Source organism: Eublepharis macularius, chromosome 5, assembly GCF_028583425.1.
Source record: "Eublepharis macularius isolate TG4126 chromosome 5, MPM_Emac_v1.0, whole genome shotgun sequence".
NCBI lineage: Eukaryota > Metazoa > Chordata > Lepidosauria > Squamata > Eublepharidae > Eublepharis > Eublepharis macularius.
Window position 1 is genome coordinate 132,477,489 of NC_072794.1, and position 19,797 is coordinate 132,497,285.

A 19,797-nucleotide genomic window follows, 5' to 3' on the forward strand; every position below is an offset into this window, starting at 1 on the left:
GGTCAAAAGTTTTTTGAATATTAGCAACTTCCATTAATTTCTCCATTTGGAGTATTTATAACAACAATATCAAAGAACAGGGAGTACTCAGTACAAGACTGATTGATTTAGGTATTTGTATCCAGCTGTTCTCTGAAAAGGACCCAAAGCCGCTAACTGGAAAAATATATCAATATACCAATGTATATATTTTTTAAAAACCAATAATTTCTCAGGGTAATCCTGGATTCTTTTGTTAGCTTGCTTTCACACACATTGGATAATACATTTTCAATGCACTTTAGTAATCATTTGCAACTGGATTTTTTCTGTGTGAATGCATAAAAGTGCATTGACAGTGCATTATCCAACATATGTGAAAGCAGCAGAAATTGCAGGCTTGAGTCACAGGGGTAGGAGCTAAAGGACCAAGATCCCTTCAGCTGGACCTCAATCTTTATAAAGATACCCAAGACAGGAAGAAGAAAAACAATCCTTAGCAAAGATGTTGCACAGCTGGCAAAGATGTCCCTCCTCTTCCTCTTCCGTTCTTGCTCTTTGATTAGGTAATGATGAATTGCACATTCTTAATAACAAGAAGTTTTTAAAGTACTCCAAGACTTAAAAAAAAAGTGTTAGCCAAGTGTGAGATTTCTAAGGGATGTAATCTGGCTGTGAAGATGGCTGCCATTTTGGAACGTGAACTTTACAGCTCTTTTTTCAAAGGAATTCTAGGTGTCAAACACTTTAGAGAGAGATCTGGCTCTCTTTTTTCACTTTCTGGTGCTTTTTATATAGATTTTTTAAAACCTGCTTTGGTTTCTGAAGACAAACAGATATCCTTTAAGGTTTCATGCATAGCTAAAGGATAATGTGCAAGAACAACAACAACAAAAAGTATCAAAGCAGGTTTTGGAAAACTCAGATTAAAATTTCATTAACTGCAGGTGGACATTGTTTTATCCTTAAGGTGTGTGAAAACTTTTTAAAAAAATAAATTTGCCTTCAAAATAGGGTTGTCAGCCTCCAGGTGGTGTCTGGAGATCTCCTGGAATTACAACTGATCTCCAGGTGAAAAAGATCAGTTCCCCTGGAGAAAACGTTTGCTTTGGAGGGTGCACTCTATGGCATTATACCTCATTGAGGCCCCTTACCTTCCCAAACTCTGCCCTCTTCCAGGCCCCACCCCCAAAATCTCCAGGGGTTTCCCAACTTGGACCAGGCAACCCTACTTCAGAAGCTAAAGCAGGTTTATCCTTAAGGTGTGTAAAGCCTTAAAAAATATCTGTTTGCCTTCAGGAACCAAAGTGCTTACTAGAATTCATGTGAAAGGGACCTCTGTCTCTGCAGAATGATGGAGTGAGATTTCCCCCCACTATTTCTGTGTGTGTTTGTGTGGAGTCATGATTTCTCTAGGACCTTATTGAACTTGCTCCTAGTACTTCTTGTTGGCTGCAAAGTGTTAAATGTTTGAGTCCTGCTTCTTCAGTACAACATGACTGCTTGCTACCCAGTCAAAACAAGTAGTAAAGGCACAAGCGGTTTAGCCTGTCCTTAATAACAATAGACACGATATAGCCAAAAGCAAGCTGCTTCAAGTCTTGGTGATTTCAGTTGAAGAGGTTTAAACATGTTCTAAATTCTATTTTAAAATCTATTTGATTTAAATGTGCTTAACTATAGCTGGGGAGGGAAGGTGCAATGGTATAGACCAATCTTGTTAGATCTTGGAAGCTAAGTGGGGGGGGGGGGAATCAGTATTTGGATGGGAGATCACCAAGGAAGACTTTGCAGAAGAAGGCAATTGCAGGCCTGAAAGCCCCTTGCTGGGGCTACCATAAATTGGGTGTGACTTAAGGGCACATCACACACACAAATAGTAGCTGGGTTGTACCCAATATATTTTAAAAAATAATTTTAGAAATGCAAGGACCTTTACATTTATTTTTTATTTCCATATGTTAGTATTTATATTTTCAAAATTAAATACTGAAGACAACATTCTTAAAATTCCCCCCAACCAACCATCTAATTTGAAAGGACTATTTGTGTGGCAAGGACATACACAAGCCCTAAACACACTCATGGCTCTTTTTTGTTTTTTGTTTTGGTAGCCCACACCAGACCCAAGTTTCAAAGACAGAAGTCATTCACAGTCTAATTTATGGAACAGTGTTTCACCACAATGCTTTCTAAAGCTGCCAAGCTGATATGTGCACAATGTAGGGGATTATTTCACTCATATGTGAAATACCTCTTCAGTTCAAAGCAGCAGCTGCTAAGAAGTACAATGCAAACAAATGCAACACACCAGATTGGAATAAATGGGCTGAGGAAGGGGGGATCCCATATCCTGTTGAAACCACAAGGGCAATTTAGAAAGGCAGATCCCAATGCTTTTCTTTGAAATGGGTCAGGAAGACCCCTGTGTTAGCACCTCCCTAAAAGGAAGTTCCCTGCAATCTTTCATGGTGACAAGCATCACATTTCATCTGATCTTCCTACCGTAACATCTTGCACTGTGTGCTATGGGGAGGAGAATGAGAAACTTTGCTATGAACCAAAGGGAAGGAAGATTCCACTGTAACAAGCACTAGAATGGAGTTGGGCTGTTTCAGGAACATGGGCCTAACCAGGCATCATTTGCCTTTTTCTTCTAGTTGCTCCTGTTAATTTCTGCTTCACCCTTCTTCATCTGCTCTGAGTTTTCGGTTCTGTTACAGCCCTATGTCTAAAGATTGGTGCTTGGATTTCAAGCACTACATTTGATAGTCTGAGTGGAAATCCTTCTCCTTGTAACCAGTGAAAAGCCCCCAGTGTAGGTCAGCAGCAGCACAGAAGGTGCGAGGTGCTGCAGTGCTGTCTCCATACTAGCATGGTGCTTCTTTGTGTCTACATAGGAGCCCAGTTGACAAGTTACAGTGAACTCATGTACAACATGTGTACAGTAAAATCAAAAAGAGTCCAGTAGCACCTTTAAGACTAACCAATTTTATTGTAGCATAAGCTTTTGAGAATCAAGTTCTCTTCGTCAGATGCATGATACAGAGACTGGTCATTTTTTTTGACCAGTCTCTGTATCATGCATCTGACGAAGAGAACTTGATTCTCAAAAGCTTATGCTACAATAAAATTGGTTAGTCTTAAAGGTGCTACTGGACTCTTTTTGATTTTGCTACCACAGTCTAACACGGCTAACTCCTCTGCATCTATGAACATGTGTACAGTGTACACTTGATTTTTCTTTATATGTACATTGAGTAATTCTGATGTTACAATCATCACATGTACAGCTGAATGTGTGATTTAAATCCTATATTTATTTAGGTACTGGTTCCTGGTCTTATTTGTAAAGTTAACACATGTTGGCTGTTTCTTTCAAACAGGTGTACACACACACATCCAGGTTGTAAGTGTATTTACAACATTTTTTATTTTTCAACAATTTTTTGATTTAACAAATTTATCAACAGTAAACAAAAGTAAACAAGTTTTAACAGTACAGGTAAATTGGTAAAACAAAAACAGAGAGAGAGAGAGAGAGAGAGATTTGAAGTGCCTACATGTAGCCTACAATAAAACGTACATATTTGGAGAGCCAAAAGTTTCACACTATTAAGGTTACAATAAGAAAGGGTCTATTGGATATTTTTTGCTGGGACCAATGTCTTCTGTAATCAAATGATCTAGTACTGGAAGCCAGTCTTCCCAAAAGTCTGATTGTATCATTGGCGATTCAGAACAACAGATTTGATATGTTACCTTCTCCATGTAATACTGGTCCCAAACTTTGTTAAACCACAGGGGTAGTGTAGGGGGTCTAGGGTCCTTCCACCTCAAAGCGATGGCTGTTTTAGCTGCAGCTAAAAGCATAGCCACCCTTTTCCTTATAATAGTGGGTATATCATAGCTTGACCATAAGTTAAGTAAAATTGTTTCAGGTTTAAAAGGAACTATAATACCCAACATTTGTTTGATAACAGTTGTTACATCGGACCAAAATTTGCTTATCAAAGGACATGTCCACCAACAGTGAATAAAGGACCCCACCTCACCACATCCTTTCCAACATTTGGGCGATATTATTTTATTGGCATAGTTAAGCTTCTGAGGAGTGATATACCAACGTGTCAAAAGTTTTTGAGATTGTGACTTTACAGAAATTAAATTAGTCTTAAATATTGGGGAGTTCCAAATGCTTGACCACTGTGCCTCAGAAAATTTAATACCGCAGTATGTTTCCCAAGCCAGTTGGTATGAATAAGGCTTGCTTTTTTGGGCTTTCAACATTATTTTGTAAATCTTTGATAGAAGACCCTTACTTCCACTGCCACCTGATTTCAGTATTTCTTCAAATTCAGTTATCTCACGCTTTAGGGAGCTTTGTATCTCAGGAGCAGCTATAAGGTGTTGAACCTGCAGGTATTGGAGCCAAGAAATCTTGGCTTGCAACCGTGCTTCAATCAGTTGTTTAGATAAGAGCTGCCCTCTTGAGGTTATATCGACAAACGTTGTAAGCTGTTTAGATTTCCATTCTGCAAAGGAGTCTTTACTGAGGGCAGGTATAAACCACTTTTGTCCTGTAAAACATGAAAAAGGAGAAAAGGACGGTGCTACTGAAGCCCTATTTTTGTCCCAAATCCCTAGTGCCGGAGCTAAAAGTAAGTGGTTTTTAATTGCCTTGGGACGTTCAGGTGCTGAGTTCCAAATAGTTTCCTGCATTGTTTTGGGTAGTGTGTAGTGCTGTTCAATAGCTTTCCAGTCAGCCTTAAAGTCAGACTGCAACATAAGGACCAGGTAAGTAAGTTGGGTAGCCTCATAATACAGTCTAATATCAGGCATTCCTAACCCACCCTGTTTGGTGTGACTTCTCAGGGTAACAAAACTAATCCTAGGCTTTTTTCCTGCCCAAATAAATTTATTCAGCAGTTTCTGCCATCTTTCTAAGGTGTGTGGTTTAATAAAGATGGGTAGTGCTCGAAAATAAAATAGTATCTGTGGGAGTATTAAAGTTTTTATTAAGTTGATTTTTTCTAGCCAAGTTAGTTGTAGCCTTTTCCAGCTACTTAATGTTCTAGATAAAGAAATATAGAGCTCATTGAAATTCAAGTCCCATATTTCATTCAAATTTAATGGTATTTTTACACCAAGATAGGACCAATTGGATTTAATCCACTTATATTTGTAGTTTGTTTTAATGAACTGGGTAGTGTCTTGCTGTAAATTCATGGGGTATAGTTCAGACTTTAGGTGATTAATGGCCAAACCGGAGACCAATTTGAAGTCTGTTAAGCATTTTTCCACAGCTGGTAATGAGCTACTAGGGTCTGTTAAATACAACACTAGATCGTCTGCAAAGAGGCTAGTCTTATAGGTTTGTTTTCCAATCGTGATTCCTTTTATGTTGGGGTGTAATCTTATTGATGTTGCTAAGGGTTCTATGGCTAAGGCAAATAAAATAGGGGAAAGGGGGCAACCTTGTCTGGTACCTCTTCTAATTTGAAATTCTGGTGAATAAGTACCATTGGCTCTTACTATGGCTTTAGGAGAGTCGTAAAGTGCTCTGATAGCTTGTAAAAAATATCTGCCAAATCCCATGTGCTCAAGTAAGCCTAATAAGTAAGGGACCTCCACCCTATCAAACGCTTTCTCCACGTCCAACGATAGTAGAAAAGCTGGTAGCTTTTTTAGGGTGCAATGGTTAATTAAATCTATGGTTTTTCTTATATTGTCAAAGAGATTTCTCGTGGGCATAAAGCCGGCCTGATCCAGATGTATATAATTAGTGATAAAGGAGGTTAGTCTTTTTGCTAGTATAGAAGTGAAAATTTTTTGGTCTTGGTTTAAAAGGGAAATTGGCCTATATGATTTGGGGTCAGTAGTGTCCTTGCCTTTTTTAGGTATCACAGTAATTTCTGCCTCCTTCCAGGATGGGGGGATCTTGCCTGACTTCAGTACAAAGTTGCAAGTATCTGTCAATGGGGTTAGAATCAGATCTATATATTTTTTGTAGAATTCTGGAGGGTAACCGTCCCTTCCAGGGGCTTTGTTATTTTTGAGCGATTTAATTGCCAATTTAACTTCTGATTCTGATATTGGTTGTTCCATGATTGATTTGTGTTCATCTGAAATGCTACTAACTAGGTTTCTATTAGATATATAATCTATTAACCTAGCAGGCTCTGGCGAGTCTGAGGTATATAAAGTCTGATAAAAATCTGCAAAAATATTTACTATTTCTTCAGATTTTGAATGCATTTGTCCTGCTTTATCTTTGATAGCCTTTATGGCGTATGTCATGGTTTTCTCTTTAACTTTTTTAATAAGGAGTTTAGTGGATTTAGGTGACCTGACCCAATATTTTTGCTTAACATAAAGTAATTTTTTCCGAATCTGAGCAGTTTCTAAGCTTTCTAGGGCTTTCCTTTCTAAGGTTAACTGTTTATAAATCAGTTTGCTACAAGATTTCTTATGTTCCTGCTCCAAGCTTTTAATTTTGGCAACTATCTCGTTTCTAGTTTTCTCTCTTTGTTTTTTGTGATAGGAGGCTGCTGATATAATTTGCCCCCGAAGAACAGCTTTCATAGCGTCCCACACCAGTTCTTGGGAGACACCGCAAGCTGCATTTAGTTCAAAATATTGCTTTATATCTGAGGATATTTTTGAATAGATTTGTTTGTTGAATAAAAGTGAAGTATTTAATTTCCAATTTGTTTTCCTTTGCATTTTACACCCTAAACTGAAAACACATTCCGTCCAAGCATGATCAGACCATAGTTTCTCACCTATATCAGTTGAACAAACTAGATCACAGAGTTTAGGTGTCAAAAAAATATAATCTATTCGTGTATATACGTTATGAACAGATGAGTAGTAAGTATAATCCCTTGTGCTTGGGTGTTGGATACGCCAAATGTCTTGTAAGCCTGCCTTATTTATTATACCTGATAGTTCAGAGATACCTGTCCTCCTAACTTGATGGCAGTGGTGTTTTCGGGTTTTGTCCAAATCATAATTCATAATAAAGTTGAAGTCCCCAGCAAGAACTATTTCTCCTTCTGCAAAAGAGTTTAAAAGTGTTAGGGTGTTGTCTATAAAGCTTATTTGGTCTTGATTTGGTGCATAAATTACAGCCAATGTTAGCAGCATATGATCTAAACTGCCCTTTAAAAATAAAAATCTGCCTTGTGGATCTATTTTTGATTCCTTTAAAGAAAAATTAGTTTCTTTTGAGAATAGTATAGCCACCCCTCTGGATTTTGATGACCCAGGGGATTGAAACTGCTGGTTAAACCAGCAAGTCTTAAAAACTGGCAGGTTAGAGGTTTTCAGATGTGTTTCTTGAAGAAATAATATTGAAGGTTTCTGTCTTGTAAGGGCAGTTGATATTCTTTTAAGTTTGATTTTATTGTTTAGACCCCTACAATTTACCGAAATAATTTTATATTTCTGGTCACCCATTATCTATGTAAGAAGTCTAGCGATAGATCAATATTATTTTGGCTAGGGTGAAAATATAACAAAGTTCTTTTAGACCCTCTTAATTTTGGCCCCATCATCTTATAGTGCATAGCAAAAAATGTAGCTAAATCTGCCATCAGATCTCCCTGTGCTTTTGTTAGTCTAAACAAAGAGAACACCACTTGTATGTTCAGTGGCCAGTTTTGAACTATGATTTCATAAATCAAATCCATTAACACACCAATACATCCCAACCAAGTCAAAACCTCAAATCCCCAGGACAATTTTCCAATTCCTTCCACCCCCTCCCTAATTCCATTCCCTCCCTCTGTTAATTCCCCCCCCCTCTCCCCTTTTCTATCCTTTACAGCAACAATTTTTACTAGATTGAAAATGAAAAAGATAAGACAAAAGAAAAAAGAAAAGTCAGCAACGGCTGACTGAAATAACATATGCCACCCTGATTTCCACCTTACAACAAGGTGAAAACAAAAGAGCTTTACAGCCCTAAACCAGGAGACAAAAAAGGAAAATAGGGGGGAGACTGCCTAGACTCTGAATCCCGGCCTCCACTCCAACCTCTTTGTGATCATAAAGTTTGTCTTGTAACAAAGGCACCCTGGGTCTGCTGACTGCATGCGATTAGTTTTCAACGTTTGTCTTGCAAAGCAGAGCTGACTCTCTTCCAACTCTCAGTCTTTCTTGGTATCTTGGATTCTTCCTGTAGATCTTTCAAAGGTGGGTTATGCTCAGCAGTGAGGTTCAAAGTATTTAATAGAGCATGTCCTTCTTCCAAATCCTTAGCAACAATCAGATTTCCATCATGAAGCACTGAGAGCTTGGAAGTCGATCCAATCCACCTGTATTTCAAGTTAGCTTTTGCAAGTGCATTGGTAATTGGCTTTAGGTCTCTGCGCATTTTTAATATTTCTGATGGCAGATCAGGGAACACTTGAATTTCTTTGTTCTTGTAGAGCAAATATCCACGTCTGCGCGCCTCTCTTAGAATCTTTTCTTTTGATCGTAGGTCTCCAAAGATTACCAAAATATCTCTTGGCAGGCGTGATTTATTTGCTGCCCTAGATCCCAATCTAAAAGCAGCTTCAATGTTGGGAGCAACCCCTTCTTCCAGTTGGAGTACTTCTGCAAGCCAGGACATTATAAAAATGGGAAGCTCTGTATGTTCTTCCTCATTTTCAGGGAGACCCCTCATCTTCAGATTTCTAGCTTTAATTTTCATCTCCAAGTCGATTATTTTCACTGATAGTGCTTCTTCTATTTGCTGGGTTTGATTTAAATCTTTTTGCAGATTAATCCCTAGTTCAAGGGCTTTTTCAGCTGTTTGAGTAACAGCAGCTATAGTTTCACTAATGTCCTTGAGTTGCTTTGTAATGGGCTCTAGGCTGCTGTTTATCTTTTCATCTATTTTTTCAGAAATGGTGGCAATAATATTGCTTTCCAATATTTGGATAGCTTTTGAGAACTCTTGTTTTGTTAACCCCACCACACTGCTTTCCCCGTCGGCCATTTTAGCTCCGTTTTCTGCTGAAGATTTATTGCAGTTTTTGGCTTCTTCAGGGGCAAAAAAAGCTTTAACTGTGGCTGACTGCGCGTGGGGAGGCTTTGGCTTACCTGCCCCTGTCTTTCCCATCATATCAGGATGCTTTTATGGCTTTGTTTTGAGGCTGGAAGCAGGCCGGGCCCAGAGCTCTAGAAAGGAGCAGCCACCATTTCCAAGCGTTGCTCCGCCCCCTCGGTTGTAAGTGTATTTGATGTAACACGTGAGCAGGGCTACAGTTCTCTCTGCCTGTGTTATCCCATTAATAAAGGACAGAATCAGAAACTGGTTGTGAAAGACATGCTTTTGTTTGCCTTTCCACATTACATTTTAAGATATATCTTAAGACACAGATATCCTTAAGCGTTAACATTGTAAGTAACAATATGATAAGAGTTTTTGTAGGCTATTAAAGTGAACATTGTCAGATTCTTTGATACTGATTAATTCACTGATCACTACTGAGATAATTTTAATTTCAGAAAATTGACATCTAAACTTCTACTTTGAAAGTTGACTGTCTATGAAAATTGCAAAAGTCTTGCAATTCAAAATGTCCTTTTTCCAGTTTTGACCACAATCTGTAACTAACATATCCTTTAACATCTGTTGCCTATGAATTATTATAACTAACTACCAGTTAATTTTCTTCTTTTCCTCTTTTTCTTTACCTTTTTCTTTAATTTCCAGCTGGGAAAACCCCCCACAGTGACTCAACCAGTCACATTTTAAAAGGGATTAGACAAACTTACAGGAAAATAAAATAATGCTAGAAAAAGTTGAAGGCAGTGGGAACTGAATTACACTGTGTAGTCTGCCTTGAGTCTCAGTGAGAAAGGTAGACTATAAATAAGTAAAGGAAACAAACAAACAAAAGAGGAAATTGGAAAAGACAATAATGCTAGGAAAGGAAGACCCAAAATGATGGATTGACTCGATGAAGGAAGCCATGGCTTTCCGTTTGCAAGACCTGAGCAAGGCAGTCAATGACAGGACTTTTTGGGAGGTCATTAATTCATAGGGTAATGTGCCAAAAGTTGGAAGTGACTTGACTGCACAGAACAACCTCACAGACCAATTCATGGCTGTTAGTCATGATGGATAAAGGGAATGTCCAGGTTGATAGGAATTGTGTCTCTGAATTCTAGTTTCTGAGGGACAGCAGAACAGAAGGACTTCTGCTATCACATTCTGCTGGACCTGCTGGAAGAATCTGGCCAGCTACTGTGGGAAACAGGATGCCAGACTAGCAATGCAATCCTATGCACACTTACCAGGGAGTAAACCAGAATTGCACTGTAGATATACCCTCAGTTTGATCCAACTGGGATCTTTGTTAAGATCCTCAGTCCCTGTAACTACCTGCCCTAAATTAAGATAGCCAAGACCCAGACCATAATAGTAACCGTGCTTATATACTGCTGTTTTAGACAGAGTAGTGCCCCACTCAGAGCAGTGAACAATGTCAGTGTCACTATCATCCCTACAATACAGCTGACAAGCCGGGGCTGAGAGGACTGGCTTACCCAAGGCCACCTGCTGACCTCATGGCAGTCATGGGAGTCAAACCAGCAGAGTGCTGATTCGCAGCCTGACTACTTAACCACTGTGCTGCAACAACTTAAACCATACTTGACCTCTACCTGTCAGCTGTCCAATAGTATCATTAGGGCCTATTTTGTTTATTCATCAGCCTTCCTAGCAGTGGTAGCTTCTTCTTGGAAGACATATTTCTTGGAAATATGGGGCAACTATTTATATAACATTGTCTGACCACACTGTAATTGCAATCTTTTTTCATCTAGGGAAACAAAAACTGTCCAGATATTCTGTGATTGATATAATGTAGCAAAATCCTTTGAACTTTCAGAAAGAGCTATTTACATCCTTTAATATTTTAGTATTGTTGTAAATATTTAAATATTTATAAGTATTTAATCTCATTATGATTAATATTTAATATTTGAATAATAAATATTCCCAATGTATAGTAGAGCAATCGTGCTGAAGTTCAGCAGGCCAGACCTTTATCAGTGCTTGGATTGGAATACTATGGACATTGTCTTGTTTCATGAGAGCCAGTTTGGTGTAGTGGTTAAGAGTGCAGGACTCTAATCTGGAGAGCTGGGTTTGATTCCTCACTCCCCCACTTGAAGCCAGCCGGGTGACCTTGGGTCAGTCACAGCTTCTAGCTCTCTCAGCCCCACCCACCTCACAGGGTGTTTTGTTGCGAGGATAATAACATGCTTTTGTAAACCGCCCTGGGTGGGTGTTAAGTCATCCTGAAGAGCAGTATATAAATCGAATGTTATGATGATGATGATGATGATGATGATGATGATACAGGACAGGTGGGATATAAATTATTGTTATTATGACCAGTATGGCAAAGGGCAAGAGAACCAGTGCAATGATGTGTCATCCTTGAACATTTTCCTATCAGCGGCTATTCTTTCCAAATGGAAATATGCCTGAAATAGCTTCTCGGTTGATTGTCTCTATCTAATCTGTGAGTTAGTTCCTTGCTCCAGTCACTTCTCACCACAACTGGTACAAACGATGTGTTGAGTGTAAAACATTTCAGCAAACAGTCCAACAGTTTGCAGTTTTTCCACTTCCTGCCTCTAATCAGAGATTCTAATGGAGAACTATTTCTCTGAAAGGGACCCTGGTAATCAGCAATAGCACAGCATTCCCCCTTGGGATTTCACCCAGGCCAGTGTAATGTGAGATTGAATGGCTTCATTCCTTAAAGCTTCACAGCCTTTTGTTCACTCTTGGGCAACCTACCTGGTACACTGCCTGATTTTAGAGACAATTTCAGAGATGTATTATATGGTTTATTTATTATATACATGTCCCTGCTATTACATGGGGCTCCCAATTATCTTTCAGATTGCGGATCTATTTACTGGCCTGCTCAGCTTCAATGAGGATGCAGCATCTGATGTTCCCAAGGCATTCCCTGGGCCAAATGTCTTATGATGGTTGGCAAGGGGCTCGCTCTTGAATGCACATATTTCAACACAGCCAAGCTGGTAAAGGATTAAAAAACTAACCACAACACATTCTAAAATGTATCATATGAAATATTTAAAGAAACTCTCACCAAATCCAAGCAAGATAAAATCCCAGCTAAAAACTCTGCTACAAAATGCACTTCAAATTTTGTGTGTTATGTGCCATCAAGTTGCCTCTGACCTATGGCAACCCTATGAATGAAAGACCTCCAAACTGTCCTATCATTAACATACTTGCTCAGATCTCGCAAACTGGAGGACATTGCTTCTTTTATTGAGTCAAGCCATCTCATTTTAGGTCTTCCTCTTTTCCTACTGCCTTCTATTTTTCCTAGCCTTACTGACTTTTCCAGAGAATCTTGTCTTCTCATAATGTGACCAAAGTACTATAGCCTCAGTTTTGTCATTTTAGTTTCTAAGGAGTATTCAGGTTTGATTTGATTTAGTACCCACTTATTTGTCTTTTTGGCTGTCCATGGTATCCACAAAACTCTCTTCCAGCACCACATTTCAAATGAATCAATTTTCTATCAGTACCCCAAATGACACACATCATTTTAGCTTGAACAACTCAAATTAGTTCGCTGAGAAGGCCTCTAAGGCTGATTCTACATGGGAGTGGGTGTGTGTGTGGGGGGGTTCAATGGTGGTTGCATTGCTGGTGTGATTGTTGCTCAATTTCCACTTGCAACTGAGACTCTACACCTTACAGGATAATCCAGTTTTTCACTCTTGTTAGCCAGTTTCCCTTTCACGCCAGATGTGGGTTGCACCCCTCCCCCACTGTTGTCATACCATCAACATGATTTCCCACCCACCTTTATGAAATGTTTTGGTGCATATGTGATGCTGCTCAAGAATAGCACAATACTCAAAACCTTCCATAATGCTAATTGCTGGAAAGTACTGGGTGTCCCATTGCAGTCATCTAACGGCTTTCAGGAAGAGGAGGTGCTACCCAAAGTCCCTGAGCTGGGTTTGTTATGTCAGAACACTCCATACATGTATGTGGACTAGACACAAGTATTGGGATCCAGTTGGAACAGTTCTAGTCCTAGGTATGCACAACTCTCAGAACTGACACAGGCATTCAAAGTTTAGAAAAATGTGAGGGAGACAAAGTACTCAACCTGCAAGTTACTTTAATGGCCTAACAGAGCACAGATTCAAAGACTTGAAGTCTGAAAAAAAAAGTAAAACAAAACATACATTGTAATCCACGTGTCTTGGAAAGGAGGGGCCCAGTAACTTAGTTTTCTGTAGCCAGTGGAAGACAGCGGCAGAACTATCTATAAAGTGGGAGGATTAGTGTTGCCCTTCTTATAGATTTGAATTTACCTGGATGCTTATTGGATATTATTAAGTGGCTATTGGTCCAGAACTTTGGATCCAGGTTGTCACTGGCAACCTCCATGCTAGATGTTGATTGGCCAACTGTGTATTAGGTTTCCCATTGGTCCAAACTTTGGGGTACAGCTTGCAATAGGACAGTGAAATTAACCTATAGAGAAGGGGCATCTAAATACTTTCGATGGTGCAGGACGGGTGATTGATTTGACAAGGTATCATTCCAAACATAGAGATGTCTTTCCTGAGTGGAAGATTGTATTGCTATGAGATTGTTTATGCAATGGAAGTTCTTAGTATTGTTGGTTATTATTTTAATCAAACCTAATTAATATATTTTGGGGGAAGTGTTAAGTCAGCTCTCCGTCAAGAGATGTTTCAACCAGTGTTTTCCAAGTTGTTCATAGCTGTGCTGCTTAAATGCTTTTCTCAAAAAGACTTTAATCAGTGAACCAGGCGGCAACAGTCATCTTGTCCCTTGCAACTAGAGGCTGGAGTTCATAGGGACCTCTTTAAGGCTGAATGATGCTTTCCTATGCCTTTGGCTATGTATAGGCCAAAGGACCCTTATGAGGATGCACTCATACAGATCTTCACTGGGAGCTATCAGGCTTGGTCACTGTAACAGAGAAGACCCTTCAGGAGCTTTGCAAATGCTACTTGAGAGAGCAGAGAAAATTCTTTGCAACTTGAATGGTCATAATCTTGCTGTAATCCTGTTCTCCCCTCCCAATCTCAGTTTTTGTTGGTGTCAGCAACGACCCCAAGAAAGTTCATTGTGCAAATGCAGATAAAGGGGGCAAAAAGTGTGTTTCCTTTCATTCAGACAGAAGGCATTCCTTCCCTTCTAGACATATGAATAAGATCCAACAAAAACATGCTGGGGAAGACCTTTTATTTTTTTAAAAGCTGCTTTTTAGCCCCACCCCCACCCCAAAAGTTCATGATTTGTGCAGGAATGGAGGACAATGTCACGTGGAAACAAAAAAAAGGAGGCAGCACAGAAACGGAGAAAGACCCTCCACATGGAATCAGCTTGGGCCCTGAACTATTCCTCAGCTTTTTGGCTGGTCCCCTAAACTATTTCAACAAATGCAGTTTTAAGCCTAGCCATTGTTAAAACAAGCAGCTTGGAAGACACTTATAATAATCCTTGCCACCACTGTCTTTCTGCATTATGTTGCTAGGCACCAAGTCTAAACTCATTAAATTACTTTGAATTAATTGGTTTTGTGCTGTGACTAGCCTTCTTAATGGGCAAGTTAATTAGGCTCTAAAATGAGCTCAATGTTACAAATGAAATGGAATCAGTTTTGAGCCAAACAAGGTAATTCGAGAAAGTTGTTCAAAATGACAGGGTAAATCCAAAAGTTAGAGATCTGTGATAAGAATCCCATTTAGGCTTTAATAAGCTCATTAGCAGTCCCATGGGCTGCTTTTAAAATTGAAAGGGGGGTATTTAATCCTTTCTGTCCTTGCCTCTAATGCTCTAACTGCTTCTCTAAAGCTGAATTAGCTCCATAAGAGACAAGTACAGCTCCTAAAACTCTTTTCCCCTGTATTTGTCCCACTCTGTATGTTCTCTTAGGCACTCACATATACAAACAAATTTTAACAACAGGTCTAACACTATCATGTTTACCTTGGCCATTAGCATTCACACAAACTATTTTTTAAAAAACAAAATTGCATTTACATCCCACCTTTCTCTCCAACAGGATTCAAAGCAGTTTACTTATGTCCCCAGCTTTTAAAACACACATAAGAACTCCAGACTGGTGCTAGTCCATTTCAGCACAAGTGCACAGTGATGATAATGTCAAACCCACCTGGCTGGGTAGAACTTTTTTCTTTGAGGTTTCCTATTTAACTTCCTGGATTGGCATTACAAGACTACAAGTTTCCACCCTTTATATTATGAAGGTTTGTATGACGATCGTCTACTCTGAAAGAAAGTGTTACAATCTTTCTACTAGATCAGGAATGCATCTTAAAATACATGGGGGGTGGGGGGCTCGCTAACAGTTTTATTAGAAAGCAATTTCAAATAAATGTAGAAGATGGTGACTCAGCTCCTGCACACATCCCTTTAGGTTGGTGATTTGTTGGAAATGTTATACGTGTATGAAAAAACTTAAAAATCAAGAAAGAAAAAATGCACTTATGTAAAAGGAGAACTGGAGCTAGTTTCTTTCCTTTTTTATTGCACCAAAAATTGCTATCTTATTTTTTTTAATGCACCTTGTTTGAAATTAAATGAGTTTGATCCTAAGTAGGATTGAAAAACAAACAAACCCCTCCTCATTTGGGATCTGGATTTTAAGATCAGTTTGGCAATGGATGAAGAGTGGTCTATAGAACCTGTTCAGCAATTACACTCCTGATAGCTAATGTGAGACAGGCCAAAATCTATGATCAGAAGCTTAAACAAAGCAGAAAGGAGAGATTCTACGACTGTGCTTCATTCCATTCTTCTGGAATGGAATAGCTTTGAGTGTTCTCTGTCATTCAGAGCTGGACCCCCCACCCCCGCCTTTGTAATTGCTTGACAATACAGGAGTAAAAATAACCAGCCTGCATCTGCAGAGAGATAAAGGTTTGCCTTTTGTGTCTCTATGAGCAGTAGGACAGCAGCACCAATGGAGCTGTGTGGATATGACACATGGGAATTTCTGACATATCTCTCCCTACCCTGACCTTGACGGACACAATAAAAAGGGGCTTCACAGAACACACACACACAGTCACTCAGCCCTGTGGCCAAGGTTGGTAATAAAGAGCATGTCTGTGTTGCACGTTTGTTCTGTACTATTAACTTGCTTTCCTTAGCATAGCATGGAAAACCAAAGAGAGAGAGAAACAGGAAGAATGAGGCTAAAGTACTAATTCAAGAGTGGAGGGAGAGTGAGGTCAGAGGTTCAGATGAAGAAAAATGCACATTTTTAAAGATATGCATTGAACAAAACCATTAACAATACAGCATGTCATCAATGTATTGTTTTTATTTAATGTATTTATTTAAAACATTTATATGCCACCTTTCCACTCGAATAGGGTTCTCAAGGTGGTAAATGTAGCATTTCACCATGTATGATAGCAAATGACTACTATTTGTTTCTTGTAGCTTCTGTTGTTTGGAACTGCTGCAGTAGCTACCTACAAATTGGTTAATGGTGATATTGCAAGGGCTGACGGCCTAGCTGCAATTGCCAGTAAGCAGCAGATTTTGTTAGGTGTTTTGCAATAGGAATGGCTGCATTGGCCAAACTTCATAACTAGTTAAGTAGCCCTCATTGTAATAGTTGGGGCTTCAGCCCATCACTTTTACCACTGATATACTAACAAATATACAGATGTGAGCTCAATCAGGGTTAAAGTACAGTGACATCTACGAGATGTAAACTGGCATGGGTAGTAGAGGCTGGAACACAGAGCATGATCTACGGATGCACTTATCTCAGCAGCATCCTGGAATTCTTGCAAATAATGCTGGACTGGTAGAGACAGATCTTGTTCTACAACGTGCTTCTTATGTTCTTAAGCAAGAATTGCACGCTCTGGGTCACCTAGCACAGTTGAGTTCTATTCTACTCGTTTTTTACTTTAAAAACACAATGGTGAACCAAAGGAATTCTAGTAGAAAAAATAATAAACCATGCAAGACAGACAGTACCCCATTGCTACAATTATTATTATTATTATTATTATTATTATTATTATTATTATTATTATTATTTTGGAATAAAGGCATAATGTGTATGGTTCTCATTGACACTGCATTTATTTATTATGCTTGAAGCATGATACAGGCTTGTACCAGGTGCTGCCTTTTGTTTGGTAGCAGAAAATGAATAGCTGATCCACTAGAGAGAGGAATTAACTCTGGTTAAATGATAAGGCTGATGTATTATAGCCTACAGAAAAATGTGCAACTCTGCCAAATACACAGCATTCAACAATGGAGGAATCTTTACAGGCTGAGGCAGGGGAAAAAGAGGATGGCGAGCATTTTCTTGGGAGCAGTAAACCAATGGTATATATTGATACTGTGATTGATTCTAGCTAACTGGTTGCATGGTAGACTGACATCATTTCTCTTCTTCTCAATGTTCTAGAGTGTTTCTTGCCTGTTTGCTGCTCTCCAAAATTTCCCCTTCCAGTTGGCAAGATGTCTAGTACATCTCATATGATGGACATGACCGAGTTTGGGGAGGCTGCTGAGTACCTCCGGAAAAGTTATCAGGAGCAGATGAAATATCAGAATATCCCATTTGATGGTAAGAAAATATTTGTTGTTAGCAATAGGATTCACGCTGTGTTTTGCCCTGCCTTCCTTCCCAGCGTTGCTATCCCCAGAGGAACCATAGCATTGTTTCATCTCATTTTCCCATGGATGCCATACATTTTCATGGGAACAATGAAGATTTCTGTCTAATGTATCTCTCCCTGCGCTGAGTTCTAAAGTTAGGGGTGCAAATTAGCTTTAATTAAAGGCGTTGCGAAGATACAGCTAGCAGGTGCAGCTTTCCCCCTTGCTCTATATTGGTGAAATAATTCCTTTGTTTGGTTAGGTTGGTGTTCCAGTGGAATTGAAAAAGAGTGGTCCTTATTCCCTTCTCTCCTATCTCTTAGGAGAACCGGTGTGGTGTGGTGGTTTTAGCACCAGACTAGAATCTGAACAACCCAGGTTCAAGGCTCCATTCGACCACAGGAGCTTGCTATGTGACCTTGGGTTAGTCAGTCACACACTCTTGGCCTAACCTATTTCACAGGGCAGTTGTGAGGATAAAACGGATGAAGGGAGAATGCTTCAGTTCAGTTTGTTCATTGTTACCGTCATCAATCAGTGCCCAAAAAAGTCAAGATCAAGAATACATAAAAGGAGTAAATATATGCTGTGAGGAATTCATAGTCTAACATTATTAAAATATTACACCGTTTCCTTATTTTGCATGCTGAAGCACAAAATTTTGCCACTTTGAGGGTGGTTAAGGGGAGAATGTTGTAAACCACTTTGAGGCCCCATTGGGAAGAAAAGTGGGGTACAAATGAAGTAAAATAAAATGGTTTAATATATATACTGTGTAGGTGGTGCTGTTGCTACTTTTGTGGGGGTTAGATGCTTCCATGAATAGATCCCTGTACAGTCTGAGAGGATATAACCACATGCAAGAAAACCTTTATTTGAGAATAGTTTTCAGATACATGTATAATTAGCTCCTGGGTGCCTGATCGTCTTTGCTGCTAACTACACAGAGAGATGCTGACATGATTGGGATTGTTGCAACAACTATGCAATTGCAGTAACATGTAAAATGGGCCATCAAATAAAAAATGTTTTTTCTGGAATGTCTATATGAGATAGAAATCGTTGATTACTAGAAACATATGGATAATTTTTATTTAGGAAACTGTTACTTAGCCTTCTGTCATGTGAAAAATACAGTTTATAGGAGGATTTGGTACTAGATTCTTTACATATACCTTTTCCCTGCTGCCATTATCATATTTCATATGGATGATTCCATTGTCCTTGCAACAGCTTACGTGATTGAGGAATGATCTAGTTTGTTTCAGAGTAAATACCTCAAGGCTCATGCACAAGGAATGCAGGGTAATAATGCTTTCGTTTGTCCTAAAACATATTTTCCACCTGACTCAACTCTTGAGCGTAAAAGTGTCACAGACAAATCCAAAAGCATAAATACATGTCGCTGTGGCTGGGCAAAATGTATAAAAGCCTTTGGGCATCTCTTGAAGCAGTGCAAGAAATGACTAAGGGCAAACACCTCTGTGTCCATTTAGGTGGTTCTAAAAATTTCTAATTAAGCCCTGAAGTTATTAATTAACACATAATTTATATATCTGATAATCTATTTTCATTAGGGTATTTTATATAGTTATGTAACATATTTATACTCTGCTTTTCTGCCAGGTTGGATTGACATTGGGCAAATAGCACTGTGGGCACAGCTTGGCAGTACGCAAAATTTCTCATCAAGTCCTGAAACGATTACTTAAGCTATTATAACTATATTTGTTAATTTATTTTTATTTAGGGCATTTATTTATTTTTTATTTGATGTGTTAATATTCTGCTTTTCTTCAAGATTTGCTCTCATATATCTTGCACTTTCAGTCATTTGGTCCCTGGGCCAATTCATAATTAATATGTGTGTGTGTGTGTGTGTGTGTGTGTGTATTGTTCAGTGCTTGGGATCCAGTAGAAGGGGAAAGGCAAACTATAACATTTAAACAAACAAATAAATAAAGGATTAACTACATAAGCAGCATAACATTCTTCAAAACCAGTTAGCAGCATTAAACTAATATAAGAACAGACTAATATAAAACTGATAGAGCTCAGTCAATAGAAAGCAAGTACAAGAACAGGGTCAACACACACACACACATACGCACACTCATGCGAAC

The 19,797-nt window shown here is 39.0% G+C and overlaps 1 protein-coding gene across 2 annotated transcripts in view; it reads left to right on the forward strand.

Annotated features, from left to right (window-relative positions):
* The first annotated feature begins 16,058 nt into the window (after nucleotides 1–16,058).
* MYH7B (myosin heavy chain 7B) overlaps nucleotides 16,059–19,797 on the forward strand; it is a 64,945-nt gene continuing 61,206 nt past the window's right edge. For both annotated transcript variants that reach the window (XM_054980149.1, XM_054980148.1), the window contains exons 1-2: nucleotides 16,059–16,130; nucleotides 17,481–17,642. In XM_054980149.1, coding sequence (XP_054836124.1) covers nucleotides 17,534–17,642 — 109 coding nt within the window. In that variant the 5' untranslated portion in view covers nucleotides 16,059–16,130; nucleotides 17,481–17,533. The remainder of the gene's footprint in view (nucleotides 16,131–17,480; nucleotides 17,643–19,797) is intronic.